Genomic DNA, 21,147 nt, shown 5'->3' with positions numbered 1-21,147 from the left:
GAAAACTCAACAGTGGCCACAGGATTGGAAAAGATCAGTTTACATTCCAGTTCCAAAGAAAGGCAGTGCCAAAGAATGTTCAAACTATCGCACCATTGCACTCATTTCTCATGCTAGTAAAGTCATGCTTAAAATCCTACAAGCTAGACTTCAGCAGTATGTGGATCGAGAACTACCAGAAGTACAGGCAGGATTTCGAAGAGGCAGAGGAACTAGAGATCAAATTGCCAACATACGCTGGATCATGGAGAAAGCTAGGGAGTTCCAGAAAAACATCTACTTCTGCTTCATTGACTATGCTAAAGCCTTTGATTGTGTGGATCATAACAAACTGTGGCAAGTTCTTAAAGAGATGGGAGTACCAGATCATCTTATTTGTCTCTTGAGAAACCTATATGCGGGTCAAGAAGCAACAGTGAGAACTGGACACGGAACCACTGATTGGTTCAAAATTGGGAAAGGAGTCCGGCAAGGCTGTATACTGTCGCCCTGCCTATTTAACTTATATGCAGAGCACATCATGAGAAAGGCAGGGCTAGATGAATCAAAAGTTGGAATTAAGATTGCCGGAAGAAATATCAACAACCTAAGATACGCAGATGATACCACTCTAATGGCAGAAAGTGAAGAAGAACTAAAGAGCCTCTTGTTGCGGGTGAAGAAGGAGAGTGCAAAACTTGGGTTGAAACTTAACATTAAGAAAACCAAGATCATGGCATCTGGCCCTCTCAATTCCTGGCAAATAGATGGGGAAGAAATGGAAGTAGTGACATATTTTATTTTCCTGGGCTCCAAGATCACCGCAGATGGGGACTGTAGCCAAGAAATTAAAAGACGCTTGCTCCTGGGGAGGAAAGCCATGGCAAATCTAGACAGCACACTAAAAAGCAGAGACATCACCCTGTCAACAAAAGTGGGTATAGTCAAGGCTATGGTCTTCCCAGTTGCAATGTATGGCAGTGAAAGCTGGACCATAAGAAAGGCTGAGCGCCAAAGAATTGAGGCCTTTGAACTATGGTGCTGGAGAAGACTCCTGCGAGTCCCTTGGACTGCAAGGCGATCAAACCGGTCAGTCCTAGAGGAGATCAATCCTGACTGCTCTTTAGAAGGCCAGATCCTGAAGCTAAAACTCAAATACTTTGGCCACCTAATGAGAAGGAAGGACTCACTGGAGAAGAGCCTAATGCTGGGAAAGATCGAGGGCAATAGAAGAAGGGGACGACAGAGAATGAGGTGGCTGGATGGAGTCACTGAAGCAGTAGGCGTGAGCTTAAATGGACTCCAGAAGATGGTAGAGGACAGGAAGGCCTGGAGGAATGTTGTCCATAGGGTCGCGATGGGTCGGACACGACTTCGCAGCTAACAACAACAACAACAACAACAAATAATAATAATAATAATAATAATAATAATAATAATAATAATAATAATAATAATAATAATAATAATAATAATAATAATAATAATAATAATAATAATCTGAAGGATCATTTTTTTAAACATTTTTGCTACTGTAATGCCCCCCTACTTTGATTTTTGGCTCATGTGTTACTTTTACTCCTTGAGGTTCTTCTTCAGTGGCCTCTCTCTTCTAAATCTCTCTCCATACTTGTCTAAAACCATTTTGATATCCTTCTTCACTCCATGCCCCTTGCTTTTTCATGTCTATAAGGACAAATCTGCCTGGCTGAAAAATATAATCAGGATTGGACCTAATGAAAGATCACCAACTACTTCCATATTTTTGCCACCACACATAACTCCAGGCAAACATGATGGTCACATCATAGAGTGGCTATCTGCAACCACATACTTGTCAGAATCATAAGGAAGGATTTCAGAGTGCCTTTCACAGTGCAGGATTGCTTTCATCCCCACCTTTTCTCCCCCTCGCTAATACAAAGCATTTATGGGTACCTTTTTATCTTCTTCTTTTTGAATATTGGAATAATATGCTATTAGACCAGTGTGATTTCATGCCTTTCTATTCAAATGTGAATCTAACTGAGTTCAAATGGAGATTCTTCCAGTGTAAAAGGATATTAGAATATCATTGATTGATTGATTGATTGATTGATTGATTCATTCATTCTCATTTCTAAACTGCTCACCTCCCTCAAAGAGTAATTATTTACTTTTTGTAAATAATTAGAGGGACGCGGTGGCTCAGTGGGTTAGGATGCTGAGCTTGTCGATCAGAAGGTCGGCAGTTTGGCAGGTCAAATCCCAAGTGCCGCGTAACAGAGTGAGCGCCTGTTACTGGTCCCAGCTTCTGCCAACCTAGCAGTTCGAAAGCACATAAAAATGCAAGTAGAAAAATAGGGACCACTACAGTGGGAAGGTAACAGCATTCTATGTGCCTTTGGCATCTAGTCATGCCGGCCACATGACCATGGAGTCGTCCTCGGACAAGCACTGGCTCTTCGGCTTTGAAATGGAGATGAGCACCGCCCCCTAGAGTCGGAAATGACTAGCACGCATGTGTGGGGGAACCTTTACCTAAATAATTACTGGGGGGAAAGACAAATAAAAGATTTCCTTCTGTTCCACTTCTTTATTTTTGCTCACTGATTATAATCAGTGCTTTTTTCGTAAAAGAAAAAGGTGCCAGAACTCACACATGTCATACAACCTGCCTTGCCTACCCTACAAGGTTCCATCCAAAAAAGGTGCTGGAACTCCGTTCTGAGCGCTCTATGACAAAAAAAGCCCTGATTATAATATATAAACAAAGTATTATTAGGACAAATACTTTTAAAATTTTTGCTCACTTATTAAATTCTGCCAGGTTTCCAGCTATTGTGAAGTGAGTAATAAGTTTGGGGCTCCTGAAAGTAAAGTAAATTGCAGAAGAAATGAAGCCCTTATTAGGTTGCTTTACCTCTAGTTAGCTGAAAGAATATGTTTCTAAAAAGGGAAGGAAAATAAATTCTTTGTTAAGAAAATGGGCATTAAGACAGCATGTCAGAAAAAAAAACCCTCTAACAGAAGGACAAACAAACAAACAAACAATCTATTAACTTTAACATTATAACATTAACTTGTTATGTCTTGCCTTGTCCACCTAGAGAGAAAAATATCTCCATGAGCGCTTTGGTAAATTAAATGAAACTATATTCTAAACTGATGAACATTAAGCTCCTCATCTTATTCAAACTTGGGGAAGGTCAGAGGGATGAATATTTTTTAGTATTTCTGAACAATGCCAATTCAGTGGCTGGATATACTTTTATATGACCTAAATCTTGCAAAGTGAAAAATTGGAAAGTCAGAGATCCTCCCATTAGGAAATATTTACAGTACTGTGCAAAAGTGATAGGCAATTGTGTAAATATGCTGTAAATTAAAAATGCTTTCAGAAATAGAAGTGTTAATAGTTTATTTTTATCAATTAACAAAATGGAAAGTAAATGAACAGAAGAAAAATCCAAATTAAATCAATATTGTATGACTACTCTTTGCCTTCAAAACAGCATTAATTCATACACTTGCATAAAGTCAGGGATTTTGTAGGATTAGAGTCAGGTGGATTAACCAATTATATCAAGCAGGTGCTAATGATCATCAATTTCATATATAGGTTATTAACTGAAACAGTAAAAACTATGTAGGAGGTTTAAACTCGCCGCGGAACAGCCAAACTCTGCTTGGGTGAAGTTCTGGAAGACAGTTTCATGTTACAGGTCACACACCATTGCAACACTGAGCACAGAAACAAGACAAAGGGTATACAATGATACTGCATCAGCAAGGTATCTCCCAGGCAAAGATTTCAAAGTAGTCTGGGATTTCAAGGTGTGCTGTTCAAACTCTTGAATAAGCACAAAGAAATAGGCAATGTTGAGGATCATAGACATAGTGGCTGACCAGGAAATTAATGCAGCAGATAAAAGACCACATCATGTTTACTTCCCTTCAACAATGGAAGATGTCCAGCAGTGCTATCAGCACAGAATTGGCAGAAACCAGTGGGACCCAGGTACACCCATCTACTGTCTGGAGAAATCTGGCCAGAAGTGGTCCTCATGGAAGAATTGCAGCCAAAAAGCCATACCTTTGACATGGAAACAAGGCTAAATGGTTCAACTATAAACAAAATCATAGGAACTGGAGTGCAGGAGGTGCTCTGGACCGATGAGTCAAAATTTGAAAAAAATTGGCTATAGCAGGAGGCAGTTTGCTTGCTGAAGGGCTGGAGAGCGATACAATAGTGAATGTCTGCAGGCAACAGGGTAGCCTAGTGGAGGATCCTTGCAAGTTTGGGACTGCATTTCTGCAAATGGAGTTGGAGATTCGGTCAAGACCAATGGTGTCCTCAATGCTGAGAAATACAGGTAGATACTTATCCATCATGCAGTACTATCAGGAAGGTGTGTGACTGGTCCCAAATTTATTCTGCAGCAGGACAATGGCCCCAAATATATAGCCAATGTCATTCAGAACTATTTTCAGCCTAAAGGAAAACCAGAAGTCCTTGAAGTGATAATTTGGCCCCCAGGGAGCCTTGATCTCAATATCATCAAGTCTGTTTGGGATAACATGAAGGGTTTGATGTAGCCTACATCTATAGAAGATCTGTGGTTAGTTCTCCAAGATGTTTGTATCTTGAAGGAACTTTTTTGAGTTCCTTCAAAAACTGTATGCAGTTGTACCTAGAACTGATGCTGTTGTGAAGGCAAAGGGTCTTCCCACCAAATATTGATTTGGTTTGGATTTCTCTTTTATACATTTACTTTCCATTTTGCTAATTGATAAAAATAAACTATTAAATCTCTATTTCTGAAAGCATTCTTAATCTACAGAATTTTTGCACAACTGCCTAACACTTTTGCACAGAACTGTATATGGGGGTTTATATTTGGGGAGACTGCTGCAGTTTAGAGCAATAATGACCTTTCTCACTGAGCTGATTCTTATATCTCATGTGGACTAGCAGTTTCATTCTTCTATTAGTCTCAGTTTGCTTGATGGGCCATTGGCGACACCTGGAGAAAACAATTTCACAAGCTTCACAAAGAAAATAGTTACATTTTACATTTAAAATTTGCAGCAAAAATCTAAAATCTATTGTTTATTACCTTTAATTGCAGCTAAATATCCTCGAAGCTCTTTCTGAAGTCTGGAACCTTCTGTCTGAAATACAAAATAGAAATAAAATAAAAACCTATAAGCAATTCAGATCCACAAAGAACTGAATTTCCATATGTGATTATTATATATACTATATGCAGTACACAGCTGTATTAATATAGTGTATCAGTTCAGACAAATTTAATCTCTTAAAAAACTAAAATAATGAAAACGTTCTCTGGCAAGCAGCTAAAAATCCCCACATATTTACCAAGTGACTCTATTATGTAGCTAGTTTCTATACTGTAATCCAAAAACAATTTTCTACAATATATTAGGCTTCAATGCAAGTCATTTGATGTCTATGGAGATTCTCAATCATCCACGTCACAGTTATCCCAAAGGTGCTTTTCAAAAGACAAATGGACCGCATTGGATTTTTTCCTTGAAAAATTTCGCTTCTCATCCAAGAAACGGAATGTTGCCCTTTGAAACGCACTTTTGGGATAAGTTATTTGATGTTTCTGGTTTTGCTCCTTGGAACTGTGAAGGAACTGACATACCCAGAAGACCCAAAATGCGCGGTTGTACTGCACTGTATTGTACTCTAGTGAAGATCCAGTGTGGGTATAGTGGTTAAACAGTGCTGGACTACTGTGTTGCCCACAAGTAAGACCTGGTCTTATATTTTTTGCCTCCAAAAGAGGCGGTATATCTTACTTTCAGGGGATGTCTTATTTTTACCCCCCGACACCTGCCTCGTAGCGGCAGCACCAACCACCCCATCCAGCAGCAGCCCATGTGACTGCTGAACCACTTCTGTGGTCACTCATGACAGGAGGCCACATAGCCTGCTGTGCTGTGCTGCCGCCATGAGGTGAGGCAGGTGGGGGAGGGGGTGGAACTGCCACAAGCATCCCCTAGATCAGGGCTTTTCAACCAGTGGTACGGGTACCAGCTGTGGTACATTGGCACCTGGCAGGTGGTATGCGACCATCCTAGAAAAGTGGTAGTGGGGGAAGAAAATGAGCTGAACCAGTGACAGCACCGCACAAGCCTGAGCGAGACGTGGCTAGAGCTGCAAGACTGTCAAGGCTCAGCGAAAGCGCCAGGATCAGTGCTTCTTCAGGGCTGTCGGCTCAGTGGAAGTGCCAAGATCAGCGCCAGGCTCCAGCTGGAGCTCGGCACTGATCCTGGCACTTCTGAGCCCAGAAAAATTGCCAATCAGCTGGAATGTTGCAGCATCTCCAGGTTCTTGTGATTTACATTCAGATGCTTGGCAACTGATTCATATTTATGACTGTCACAGTGCCCCAGGGTCATGTGAAGTGAACACAACCTGCTGCAACCACCCAGAAGATGGGAATAAAACCCCCCACCCGACCCCCGCTGCCAATCCTCAACAGAAATGCTCACAACAGTGAAAACCTCAGACAGGAGAAAGAGCGCCACTGGGCGGCAGGCAGGTGTCTTGCTCAGCTGTGGCTTGGGGGGCACTTTTTTCAGTGCCATTGTAACTTTGAACAATCACTAAACGAACTGTTGTAAGTCAAGGACTACCTGTACTTCATCACTTTTTTCCTTTTTTTTTGGTTATCAAGTTTTTGACACCTTGCTAGGCGACTGGTGGTACTCGGATGTTGCCATATCCTAAAAGTGGTACAATGGGTGAAAAGGTTGAAAAGCCCTGCCCTAGACACCCAAACACTTCTTGCCCAAAGGGAGACTGGATCCTTCATCTGCTTACAAAGGGGGCAGTTGGAAGCTGAGGGATTCACTCCATTTCCAACTACCTCATTTGCAAGCAGACAAAACTTGCAGTCTCTGTCATTTCTCTGTCCAGGCAAAAAGTGTTTGGGTGCCAATGGTGTGCTTGGAAACTGAGCAATTCACCATTGGCCTCTATGCACTTGCTGCTGCTTGTGCCGGCCACGCCCACCCACCCCAGTCTTACTTTTGGGGTAGGGCTTATATTAGACCCACCCCCAAAAAATCAGGCTTGGGCTTATTTTCAAGGTGGGTCTTATTTTCGGGGAAACACAGTAGCACTGGAGAGATCCAAGTTCTCATCCTCTATTAGGGATGGAAATTGGAAATCATGCAAAGACATTAACTGTGTAAATCCTGTACTCAGCTTAGTTCTGAGAGAAAATTTTTCATCATATGTTTGTCCAATCCAATCCAGATAGTCTTCAACTTACAACCACAACTGAGCCCAAAATTTATGTTGCTAAGTGATAAATTGGCTAAATGAGTTTTGTCCCATTTTATGACTTCACTTGCCACATTTGTTAAGTGAATCACTGCAGTTGTTAAGTTAGTAACATGGTTGTTAAGTGAATCTGGCTCCCCATTGACTTTGCTTGTCAAAATGTTGCAAAAGGTTATCACATGACCCCTCCTGGGACACAGCAACTGTTATAAATATGAACCACTTTTCGAGCATCCAAATATAAATCACATAACCATGGGGATATTGCAACGGTCATAAGTGTGAAAAATGTGCTGTTGTAACTTTGAATGGTCATTAAATTATTGTAAGTTGAGGACCACCTGTACCATTTTCTCCCATAATATTAAATTTTAACCTCAAACCCTGATACTTTGTTTGGTTGGATCTATTCCTTTGGGTCTTAAAAAAATAAAAAGTAAACTGAATGGGTAATAAATAAAATCGACAACCGAAGAGTACTGCATGTTCTACTTAACAAATAAATTAATTACAAACATTTTGAGTATGTAATATTGCCCAACATTTACTTTCAGAGTATAATTAGTTGCAAGAAGGTGATTTGCTGTAACTTAAAGCAACGTGTGAATTTCACCATCACTTAAAGATCATGATCTAAGACTTGAAGGTCTATCGTTATCTTTTCCTGATCTATTTTCTAATTTAATAAACCTTAGACTTGTTAAGTGGCTAAACTTTGTATTATATTCATGTAATAATTTTGTAGGTACTCCATGACACTGAAGTCTAAGAATGGGATCTTGCTTAGGGTTTCCAAGGGAAATAAGGATGTTTTTAGATCAGGGGTCCTAACTGCCACAGCCCACTACCAGGCTGTGGCTGGTTGAGAACTGGGCCACTAAAGCAGCAAGCAAGCATGTGAAGCTTCATTTGTCCATGCGTAGGATTTTGGTGGTGCATGGAAACAATTCCTTTCCCTCCCCCCACTGCCTAAACCACCTAAGCCACTGCCACTGCTAGTCCACAGAACTAAAAAGGTTGGGGATCTTTGTTATAGATCACAAGGAGGAGCCAAGATGGTGGACAGGCAGCAAAGACTGTAAAGAGCTCCTCCAAAAGTAAAAGTTTTATTTTATTTCATTTTATTTTAATTTTAACTTTTTAACCTCTTCTAATACTGTATTTTTAACCTACCCCCTTTTAACCTTTTAAACCCATTTGTAACCCTTTGTAACCTTTTAAAACCTAGTTTTAAACATATTTTTAAACCTGCTTTAACAAAGCTGAATGGGGAAAAGAAGGAAGAGACAGCACTCTGCAGCAGGGAGCTTACCCATGCCTTTGAAGCAGCAGAAAATGGAAGATTATATTGCAAACAGACAGTCTGTTCCAGTAAGTAACTCATTCGCAGGCACCTTATCAGATAAATTTAACTTATGTGACTCATTGGAATGGGACTTACAAGCCGAACTGGAGGGCGGACAGCGTGTGGAGCTGTCCTCCTCCCTCTCGGAGGGTGGCTCCCATCCTTGGAGCCCAGCAACAGCCTTTTTTGCTCGGGGGGGGGGAGATGTGACAGATTTGAGGGGAGAAAATGCGACAGACTTCCTCTCCACACAATGTTTGCTTACAGCTCAAACTGTAAACTCAATATATGATCTTTTGTCAATTGTCATAAATAAGGTCGACTGCCTGAAAGAATCTTTTGCAAAGTTTGTTAGGAGCCACCCAAATACTGTAGAAGAACTTGGGAGGATAACCATGGATAGACATGGGATGGCTAACTCAGAAAATGAAACTAGAGAAGGACCTTGTTTTCCTCCCAAAAATTTGAACACCCACAGAGAAAACACTCAATCAGGTAAAGGCCTAAGAGATGACCAATATAACTACAGTCTGCAAACTAACCAGGTTACTTTGCAAATTTATGACAAGAGAGTAAATAGAGGGCGTTGGAATAATAGAAAAGCTATTAGGCTGTCCCTGAGCCAGCTGCTCCGCTGTGAATTCACTCTGATAGATCTACTACATACAGAGTGGCTGCCAGCAAGAACACAATGTATGAGAATTCTCCTATCGTTTAAGCAGCCCACAATTCCCTCCATGCTCTTCAGAATGAAGCCCTTTCTGAGCACCTTTTCAGTATTTCCAATAAGGGTCTTTTGCTCAGAAAAAGTGTGCCCACTCCTGAAACAGCGTCACCAAGAGGGAACTGTCACTTTAAATCTAGGCTGCAACAGCCCTCACACTAGTAAGCCTGAGGCTGCTGCAACTGAACTGACCCTGAGAAAGCAAAGAAGCAATATACGAACTGTGTTACCCACAGCTGCAGGAACTGCTGAGGATGTGCCAGAGGAAATGTTGATTGACCTATTCAGTGCATTGCCAGAACCTGAGCAAGTTAACATCATTCAAAGATTGGATGACCTAAAAGAGGCACTGACAACAACTCAATATACAGCAAAGCCTCTATTTAATTTGGCTCCACTAACCATGCAACCTTGTGACAATATATTTAATCAATAATCTGCCTTTACCTCAACAGTAAAAAAGGTACTGTCACACAGGCTGACAGTGGGGTAACTGCACTGACTGACCCAGCCTCTGAAAAACAACTGAAAGACAAAGGGCTTCATCACACAGTTCTCCCTAAGCTGACAAACACTAAAGATATAATCCAGCTTCCATCCTCATTTGACTTAGAAGTTCCCACAACATCTTTCCACAAGATGAATCCTCAGCTATGCCCCTCCAAAAATGGACATAAATCTACATTTATAGACTTAAGCCAGAGTACCTACCCTTTGGAAAAAAATCATTCTTGGAGCAAGAGCAGAGGCACACTGGTAACCGAGATATAGAGGAGCAACAACAAATTCTGCAAAACACGAGAAATATCAAACCTCACAACAACTGTGTTTATATGGGAAGCTTAGATGATATCGACCCGGCTCCATTGTCAAGTTGACATCTGGCATTTCCACCATCTAGCCAATCAACCAAGTCAGACCACCTTGCCTCTGAGAACCCCATACAGTTGATGACCTGGAACATAGCTGGCTGGAAAAGGATGGTTGATAGTGGACTAATGAGCTTTCTCTCTAGATTTGATGTAATAGCCTTTCAAGAAACCTGGCTAACTGAAGTGGATGAACCAGTACAATTGCCAGACTTTCAGGGATGGGCCTCCCCAGCCCAAAAAACAAAGAACAAAGGGAGACCCTCTGGTGGGCTATGCATTCTTATAAAGCAAGAGTTGCAATGGCAGGGAGAGAAATTATATAACGAAGATAAGTATCCGTACTTTCTAGCTGTCAAATTTGAATATGACCAATTTGAGTTAATATTGGTAAATGTGTATATTCCTCCAAGCACATCCCAGCACTATAATTCTGAATATTGGATGGGCTTGGAAGTTATCCTAGAAGATATATCTATACTGTACCCTCAGTCCATAGTGGTTTTATTAGGAGATCTGAATGCTAGACTGGGTCCCTCTCTGTATGAGCTTGCCCAGAAGAAGGGAATCCCAGGGGAGTTCTTTGATAACCATCCTCAGTGGCTCTCGAGAGACTGTAAAAGTAATGCCGCTGGCCTGCTCCTAGTCTCCTTAATTTTTAAGGGTAATCTCCAAATTTTGGGAGGTAAGGACAAGAATTACACATACCACTCAACCAATTCAAGTAGTGTACTGGATCTCTTTTGTGTGTCTAGAGATAAGGCTGACCTCTTTTCGGAGGTCACAGTACACCTTTGTGACAATAGCGACCATCAGCTTGTAAGTGTGACATTGCAAGGCCGCTCAGATTTAAGACCATATAACATGGCTGACAGATGGCTCTCCAAAAAGGTAGAGGTGACCCAAAATAAAAGGTTAATTTGGGCCAAAGTTGATACTAAGGCAATATTAGAATGCCTTAAAACAGAGAATGCTACTAAGTGGGCTAGAACAATACAGTCATCTACTACTGACTGGATGTCAGCCTTCAATGCATTCTCCAATCTGTGTAACATACTGAAGAAACACCTAACAGCTAAACCTACTACAAAAAGAGCCCGAGTGGGTAGACCTCGCTGGTTTGATCCTGATTGCCAGCGACTGAAAAAGAAATTGAAGGCAGCCATGAGGCTTGCCCAGAGGAATCCTACTGCCCATATACAAGCTAAGATGCTGCACACAAAAAGGGAATATAAAAACACTATAACATTAAAGAAAAAAAGTTTTGCCATTTCAATCTGGTCAGAACTTGAGTTGGCTGCCAGAAGCCATAACTCAGTATTATTTTGGCACTCTGTAGCAGGTATCCTGAAGGAACTGAGATTTGCGTTTGACATACCAATCTCTGCTGAGGACTGGGAGAATTATTATCAGTGCTTGTTTGCCCCCACTGAACCGGTAAAGAAATTATTTTTAAACAGTGATTTAATAAACCCTAGAACTCCACCCCCCTTGGCCACCAGTCTCAGAAAAGGAGATACAGTCCATCATTTAAAGCTTAAAGAGCAATAAAGCCCCAGGTGAGGATTATTTAAGAATTATTTAAGAATTATTTAAGAAATTTCCCAACTGGTGGGGCCCTGTATTAGCAGGTCTTTTTACACACATAAATAACACCTGCCATATACCAGATTGGGTGGAAGATGGCAATAGTTGTCCCCATATATAAAAAAGGGAATAAAAAGGATCCTAGTAATTACAGGCCCATCAGTCTGATTGACATTGTAGCAAAAATATATGCTAGGTACCTTTTGAACAGAATTGAAATCTGTGCAGAGGAAAACAACATCCTCACAGAAGAACAAGCAGGTTTTAGACAAAACAGATCTACTATTGATAACTGCTTTGTTTTGAACCATCTAATTGCCAAATATGCCTATAAGAGGAGACCCGTTTGCTGCTTTCATAGACCTTACAGCAGCATTTGATATGGTAAATAGAGACGTACTATGGAGTAAACTGACATCCCTTAAAATAGAACCCAGACTCCTGGCTTTGATTAAAGCCCTTTACACAAGTACCTGTTTGAGGGTGTGGTATGGGGTTAATGGGGCCCTGACTAACAGGATTCACACAAATAAAGGGATAAGGCAAGGGTGTATCCTGGCCCCATTATTATTTAATTTATACATCAATGACTTGCCAGGGTTAATGAAGGATACCATGGTACACATGCCGATGATCCTAAATACTTACTGTAACAGCTTGCTTTATGCTGATGATATGATTTTATTATCATACTCACAAGTAGGATTACGTAGGCTATTAAGAAGATTCAGCTCTTATTGCCAGGATAACTCCCTAATCATTAGCAAATCTAATAATGGTGTTTGGAAGAAACCATCAGAGACATAAGTGGCAATTAGATGGTGAACCAATTGAACAGGTTAACACCTTTGTATATTTGGGCGTAACTTTTTCCAACACTGGATCTTGGGCCTGCCATCATCAATGGAGTACATTTAGAGCAAAAGCCTGTTTGAATTTATTGCTCAAACTAAAGAACCATAGTTACCCAGGGTCCCTAGCCCCATTAATCAAGGTTTATAAGGCTAGGGTTACCACAGTGCTCTTGTATGGAGCAGAAATTTGGGGTCTTTACTTAACCACAGTCCTAGAACAAACACAGTCCCAGCATTTGAGATGTATTTTGGGTGTAGATCCAAGAACATCTACTGCAGCAGTTAGAGCTGAATTGGAAATTCATACAATTCAGGTATTATCTAAAATTAGAGCTTATAACTACTGGTGCAAAGTTAATGAAATGGAGACCGATAGACTCCCTAAATTATGTCTACTAGAGCAAATAAAACTACAATCACAAATCTCCTGGATCACCAAACTAACAAATTTTGTAAGAAGCTGTGGCCTTCCTGTTTCTTGTGTAACAGGAGAACAATCCAAAAAAAGAGTTGCCCAAAGAATTAAGGATATAGAAGCACAAATTGATATAGCTATCCTTAGTAAGGTGGGTAACTTGAAATGGCTGGGTAAATACAAACATACTTTTGAAGTAGACAGTTATTTGAAGTTACAACTCCCAAAACTCCCAAAACACCTTAGGGAGATATTTACGAGAGCGAGATTCGAACAGCTTGATACAGTGGTCAGATATGGGAGATTTCATGCTATACCGTACAATGAGCGTCTCTGCATTTGCGGAGCGGCAGAGGTAGAAGACCTGGCTCACATCCTATTTGACTGTTGCCTGTATAAGAGGGTGAGACACAGGTATCTGGGTCTATATACCAAACGAATGACCCATTGGGATCCCCATATCAAAATAACTTGCCTTATGTCTGGCCAGAACTTGAAAATAACATTTAACGTAGCACAGTACTTAAACAAAATGATCCGGTTGAGATCTGCATATGTGGGACTGATTGGGGTAGATTGTAAGGGCGACTCCGAAATATAATGTTACCATATTTTATCTATACCTTAAATTATTGTACATTATTACAATTTCATTTTAGATTGTATTTTATTACTATTTCATCTTAAATTGTATTTTATTTTAATTCCATTTTAAACTGCATTTTATCAAATTCCATTTTAAATTGCCTTTATCAAATTTTAGTAACAATTTGTTGCTGGAGCTTTGCACTTTGAAATGGCCCAAGGGCTAATCAATAAAGACTTATCATTATTATTATTATTAGATCACAACAAATATTAAGCCAAGACTTTTCCCCAGGATTTCAAGGATTTTCCCCATAATTAATGCTACATTTAAGTATGATTTGAGTGAAGCTTTCAGACTACTGATGTTTGCATCTCTTAACATAATATTTACACTGATGCCTTGAAAGGTGAACAATAGAGGAAGCTGTTAGAAAAGCCCACAATTAATCTTTCTCAAACATTGCTTGAGCATATATTTCCACTGAAGTGCTTTAGTTGGCTTAATCATGCAAGGCATTCTGGAAACACCAGAAGAGCCTAATCAGAGAGCCTCCTTAAACAATTTGTTTAACAAACACTCACAAATCAATTGTGTTTGGTTGGCTAAAGAGAAACAATTGAAATAAAATACAATTAGTACAGGTTGTGAAACACAGATAGGCTCCATGGCCTTTTTTTAAACAAGAAAAGAAAGCCATTATATTAAGGTATTTGGCAGTTCTGTCATCTGCTGGATTAAATACAAGTATGACAGTATGATTAATGTATTTAGGGGCTGTTTTCATTTGTACCAAATTCTAACATGTAACACATTCCAGTCACAAACTTTACAAATAAATGTTTATGGCTCCATCTCATTCTTTCCTTAAGAACCATGGGAATTGTTTCACTATTCACTAAAAAAAAGAATGCTAATAATAAAACAGGGGGAAAAGCTTTAGTAGCAACAATAATGATCATTACTGCACAATTGCAGCTCAAGAAGTCATTAAGAAGCTGCAGTTAAACTGGGCATTTTACAGCTCCTGAGTCACATCTGGCCCTTTCGCTGACCCTGTACAGTTCTCATGAGATCAACTGGAAATTAGAAATCAAATGTAAATACGTTTGTTGTAGGTGGTGGGAGAAGAAGCTGAACTGGGTCAAGCTTTGCACAGCCACCATGCATTCCTTCAGTTGGCAGGTAGCTGCAGGAGGGCGAGGAGAGAAAGTGCTTTTCTGGATCTGTGCAGTGTTTGCCTGTCACCAGGAGCAGCCTGAGATTATGGCAGCAGTCACTGTGTGAGGGGACCCAGACTTTTTGGTCAAAGTATGGGCAATTGCCCACTCCTGAATTAGACCAATATTGAGAACAAGACCAATACTGCCAGAGGAATGTAAACATTTGATGATGATGATGATGATGATGATGATGATGATGATGATGATGATGAGGAGGAGGAGGAGGAGGAGGAGATGACAAAAATGCCAAATCTAATCTGAACATTTGTCTGACTATGCAAATGACCCATAATAATTGGTCAATTGTAAAAGATAACTTTATTCGGAACAGTTTACATACTGTGACAATATCTCTAACACCATCAAACCTGAAGCTCCTCATCATGTGAGGATGAATAGGTTAGCATTTAGTCCATTAGATTACATTAGATTATCTGCATTTATTTGATATAATTTGGGCTAAAGGACTTTGCTGGTAAAATCTGGGGTTTGTTTCTGCTAGACTATGATTGAACTTAAAGGTTTGGCAGAACCTCTGAAACTTAAGGGTTTCATCCAGATTTGAAATCAAATGTATTTTCTATTTGTGCACACTTCTCAGCCATAGTCACAAGTTTCAGTCTTGAAAGGTGATCAAGAAAAAGCATTAAGTACCTAAACACAGAATAAATTGAATACACGTTCTCAAATAATGAATTTGTTAGTCTATGGCAGGGGTGTCAAATTACCCCTCCCCCGGGCCAGATGCATCATGTGGAAGCCGCACCCACTCTATTGCCGGCAATGGCAAAACAGTCCTGATACGTTGCGTGACATCACATGATGTCGCGAGTTTGACATGTCTGATCTATGGGCTAAGATCTAGTGAAGTAATATTTCATACGATAATCAAACCAACAAAATCTTCTTACCTCTTGCCGTTTGAAGTTCTGAACATACTCTTCAAACTGTTCATCTTTTGTTTCATCAGCTTTGCCTAGTTTCTGAAGCACCTGTAAGTGAAGAACTCATTGTTACTTCGAGCAGGTCTCACCAAATATCAGTGCAGTGATTGTATTGTTTTGATGTTATTTGTGCTTTATCTCATTTTGGTAACATCTTACTATTTTTTTTCTCACCAATTTACAACACAATACAAAACTAATGCAATAGTAGCTATGATGCTACTGTTGAAAAACACTCTCTAAGTAGAAAGTGTTTATTCAAAGCAAGAACCATTTTATCTCCCTGCATCAACAGCCTGGCAATGTTTTGTAAACTAGCAAGGGCCTTGACATATTTTTTTGAAGCAATAAATCTTTCTGTTGATGAATGATCCCAAAGGCTTTACTGCAACACAGTAGAGGAAGAGATCTGGCAGAATAATAAACCACTATGCTAGCCATGATGTTGAAGAACAAACTTTATTAAGTTTTCTGTTACATGTTATGGTTCATTATTCCTGACAGTAATCAACATTACTTCAATCTGTCTCTAATTTTAAACACACACCAATAGAGAATCAGTGAAATAAATTGGCTTGCCAGTTAATGGAGTATGAAATCTTAAACATGACAAGTGTACTTTGGGATTTATCACCCACATTAGGTTTCAAGTATATTTAATGCCATACAAATATGTACAAAATCATTATGGTGAATATTTGCATTGCTCAAAAGTATGCTGAAGGGACCAAGATGCAGGATCTCAATTAGGTAAGGCATAACATCTATGGGTAAATTTACAACACAGTGACAATAGAAACATTTTATTAATGAACAAGTTGAAATGAAATGGAATAGTATCTGAAATAAGTACAAAGCAGAACATACATCTTTTCCCAGAAAGAGACTTCAGAGGCCTTAGGCACTGAAGAGTTTGGCTCTGCTATTCATAGAATACAGTGAAGATGAGCTGCATATGAATCAAACAAAATTGAAGCATGAACTTCCTAGATGGCAGAACTCACTTTTGCACACAGTGAACAACTCCACACTTCCATTAAAACAGAAGACCATTTAAAGCTTGTTCTGCAAACTCTTATTTTAACCAATGCACCCTCACTCTGTTCTTTCTTGGCTGTTTTCCTTTTTAAGAAAAGAAGGAGCTCCTGGAGAGGAAAGCAATGGCAAATCTAGACAGCACACTAAAAAGCAGACATTATCCTGCCAACAAAAGTGCGTAGAGTCAAGGCTATGGTCTTCCCAGTTGCAATGTATGGCTGTGAAAGTTGGACCATAAGAAAGGCTGAGCGCCAAAGAATTGAAGCCTTTGAACGATGGTGCTGGAGAAGACTCCTGTGAGTCTCTTGGACTGCAAAGCGATCAAACTGGTCAGTCCTAGAGGAGATCAACCCTGAAAGCTCTTTAGAAGGCCAGATCCTGAAGTTGAAACTCAAATACTTTGGCCACCTGATGAGAAGGAAGGACTCACTGGAGAAGAGCCTAATGCTGGGAAAGGTTGAGGGCAATAGAAGAAGGGGACGACAGTGAATAGGTGGCTGGATGGAGTCACTGAAGCAGTAGGCGTGAGCCTAAATGAACTCCAGAAGATGGTAGAGGACAGGAAGGCCTGGAGGAACATTGTCCATGGGGTCATAATGGGTCAGACACGACTTTGCAACTAACAACAAGAAGCAACTGACATGTATTTATTTATGATAGCTGCAGTATTCTGGGGTTGTATGATCACATCTACAACCTTTCTATCTGACTTCAATCAAGCAAAGTCACTTAATAACCACATTGTTCACTTAACAACTGCAGTAGTTCACTTAACTGTGGCAAAAAGGTTGTAAAATTGGGCATGACTCAATTAATGACCCCCTTTATTAGCAACATAAATTCTGGCTGCAATGAAGGACAACCTTACAGTTTACAAGCTGTCTTGTTCGACTATTACTATAACAAACAACACTTCTAGCCTTTTGCATAGGGTGCATTCCAAAAAATTTTTTAACCTAGATTTCTTCTGAGGGCAGTTCCTGTTGGATCCAGGCTACTTTAAAACTCAATTTCTGGCTTCTCCCTATTATATTTGACCCTATCCTGTTCAGTAAAATAATATTAAATGTTATATAAAATGTCATTTACATAACATTTTTCACATACTCCATTGGACTGAAAAAGAAATTAAAACCAGAAAGGGACCTGTTCCAGGCATATAGTGACCACACAGCCTTCCAATTGCCTATCCCTGAGCTGTCATTTGATCTTGCAGTGATACAGGGTTGAAACTGCATAGGAACAAGTGGCTCTGTCAATTTTGACTTCAAAGTACTTTTTGTAACTGTAGCAGACTTTACAGGGTGCTGGATTAGCTGCATATTACAGTATCTCTATCCTATATAAGAACCTGAATCATGTGTTGGATAGCAATTAGTACCTTTAATGAGGGAAGACTTAAATGCTGAATGACAGATGTTAGAATATAGAATAACTGAGTTATTTTAACAGCAACTCTTATCTCCATGGAAGAATGCAACTGACAGGCTCCTTGATAATACAGATAGTCTTCCACTTATGACCACAATTAAACCCAAAATTTCAGTTGCAAAGCGAGACAGCTATTAAGTGAGTTTTGCCCCCATTTTACTTTTATTACCTTCCCCCCCCACAATTATTAAGTAAATCACTGCAGTTGTTAAGTTAATTAAGTGAATCTGCTTGTCCATTGACTTGTCAGAAGGTTGCAAAAGGTGATTCTGGGATGCTGCAGCTGTCTTAAATATGAGCCAATTTTCCAAGCATCCCAATTTTGATCATGTGACCATGGGAATGCAGCAATGGTTGTGAGAAAAATGGTCATATGTCGCTTTTTTCAGTGCTGTTGTAACTTCAAATAGCCATTAAATGAATGGTTGTAAGTCAAGGATTACCTGTAAAGCAAAGTTTCACATTTGAACTTAAATGTTTAAATTCTGAACTGCACAGAAAATAAATTATCACTGATTATGCATCAGAATTTTGCAGTTATTTTTAATATATATAAATTTAAGCATAGGCTTTCTTAAAGTATAGAACTTATAATTTAGTACCTTACAAATCTAAGTAAATAACTAACTATGCATTTCCTCTATTAATCTATCTAGGGTAAAGCAGAAATTTATTTATCCCCTGCTTAATCTAAAGGCAAGATGAAATGCAGAGGCACATAGCTGCCAAAGTTTCATCCTTGACAATATGTATATATGCATTTTTTATGTTTAATTCCATGAACACCAATTGTATCTGTATCAAACAACTGCAATAATTGAATCTAGCTGAGTTAATTTAAGTTGCCATTTTGAGTAACTGGCTATGATACAACAAAAGTAATATTTCAAAAAGATTGTATCATAGACTTCAGGAATTATTGCTTGTTCTCACTTCATATATTTTAAGATCCAAATATTTAACAGTATCACTGGTTAAAAATAAACTGTTTCTTTACATTTGGATTTTATGTTTTTAAAAACATGTTTATATTCTGTTGCTTATAAAATGCGAAGTTGTTTACACTAGGAGCTACTTCAATAAACTGTGATACTGACTGGAAGCATGCTTGAACAGAAAAAAGAAACTGACAAATTTACCAATAATTTTGTTTTGATTTATATCCTATATTTCAGGATGAACTCGGGACCCAATGTAAATATAATGCAAGCACAGAGCTGTTCTGTACCAGCCTACTACCAGCCCTGCAGAAAAGGCAGGGACAACCCCTTTTACAAAACGGCAAGAGGCTGGAACTAAGCCTGCCAAATTTATTAACATAAAACAGAGCAAAGAGAGCAAAGAGAGCAAACACGAACCATGAAACAGGAGCTATTCAAACGGTTGCCTTCAGCAAACCAGCCCTCCCACACATTCCCCTTTTAAACAGTTCAGCGTGTGGCTTCTCTCTACCTCCTTCCGAGGTGCCCCATTGCCTTCCTCTGTTTACTCCTGATTGACTGCCTCCTGCGTCGGGGGTCCTTGAACAGGGCCAGCTGTGGGTCATCTTCATCCACGCTGTCAGGCTCACACAGCTGGGTCTGCGTCATGACCAGATGGGAGGGGCCTGGCTGAGGGCTCTGCGGAGCCTCAATACTATCCTCAGCAAGGTCTCCAACACCCCCCTCCTCCTCCTCTGAATCATCCGACCCAACTGCCGAACCCACAGGCTGACCCTGAATCACAACAAGAGCGTTCAAAAGGGGTGCATGCATAGGGCTCCTCTTCAAAGTTGTATTTTCTGGAAGATGTGTGTATGTGGACATAAAAACAGTACTTCTGTCGGGTCTCAAATGCAACATTGAAATGTTTGTCTATTTTTTATAAATCAAGGCTGAGATGGATGAACAGATGGTGTTGTTGTTGTTATTATTATCATCATCATCATCATCAAATGAAAGTAATCATGGACTTTTATTTGGATATTCAAGCTGGAGGTTGACACTATTCTTATCATCTCCATTCAAAAAATGTTTCCAGGGTTCCCAGTCAACATTGCCAATGCCTTTTGTTTGGGATGAACAAGTTGTACAAGTTGAATACATGATGCTGGAGAAGACTGATATCATTCAATCTTGACTCACCTGTGAAGGAGTTGTCACATTTATTTCTGGAACAAAGTTATCATCAAATAATCATGCCGGCCACATGACCATGGAGATGTCCTCGGACAAGCACTGGCTCTTCGACTTTGAAACAGAGATGAGCACCGGCCCCTAAAGTTGGAAACAACTAGCACGCATGTGCAGGGGAACCTTTACCTTTACCTTTTAGTCATACTATGCAATTGCTTTGGAAAATTAATAAAGACAGATAGGACCTATATTTGGTGTTCTCAACTTTCTTCAGACTGTTTCATCATCAACAAAAAGTTAGAGGCCTATCACATAATCTGGTATCAGCTATATAAACTCAACAAGGTACTATGGCATAGGTCACAACCAAAGGGTTCAAAATTGCTGAAATCTTCAAAAACAACAATAACAATAGGTGTTCATTGTATAAAAGAATAATTATACACTATTAATGCTATATATTCTGATATGCCATTTTTTTTGGAACAGAAATTCCTACCTATCTTTTTCCCCCAATATTTTTGGTTTATAGTTAGGCTGCAGTTTTCATAGGAGATGGCTGCTCGTTGCAATTTGGAATGGGGAGGGGAAGGGGAAGGGGCTATCTAACGCTAAAAAATAAGGCATTTTTGTTTATTTATTGCTTAAAATATTGTTAAAAAATAAAGACCATGGAACAATAAAAAAGCCATTAGAATTGTAAGGAACCAATCCCTTGGCATTTGCAAGAAATAA

General features: G+C 39.6%; 1 protein-coding gene across 1 annotated transcript in view; it reads right to left on the bottom strand.

Moving 5' to 3' along the window:
* AMPH (amphiphysin) overlaps positions 1-21,147 on the bottom strand; it is a gene marked incomplete at its 5' end in the record, with an annotated part of 112,510 nt that overhangs the window by 61,592 nt on the left and 29,771 nt on the right. Inside the window, 2 exons of the mRNA XM_081346222.1 lie at positions 5,079-5,133; positions 15,797-15,877. Of these exons, the coding sequence (XP_081202348.1) occupies positions 5,079-5,133; positions 15,797-15,877 (136 nt within the window). The remainder of the gene's footprint in view (positions 1-5,078; positions 5,134-15,796; positions 15,878-21,147) is intronic.

The sequence above is a fragment of the Vipera berus genome (genome assembly GCF_964194415.1).
Source record: "Vipera berus genome assembly, chromosome: Z".
Lineage (NCBI taxonomy): Eukaryota > Metazoa > Chordata > Lepidosauria > Squamata > Viperidae > Vipera > Vipera berus.
This window is presented reverse-complemented; position numbering and strand designations above follow the sequence as displayed.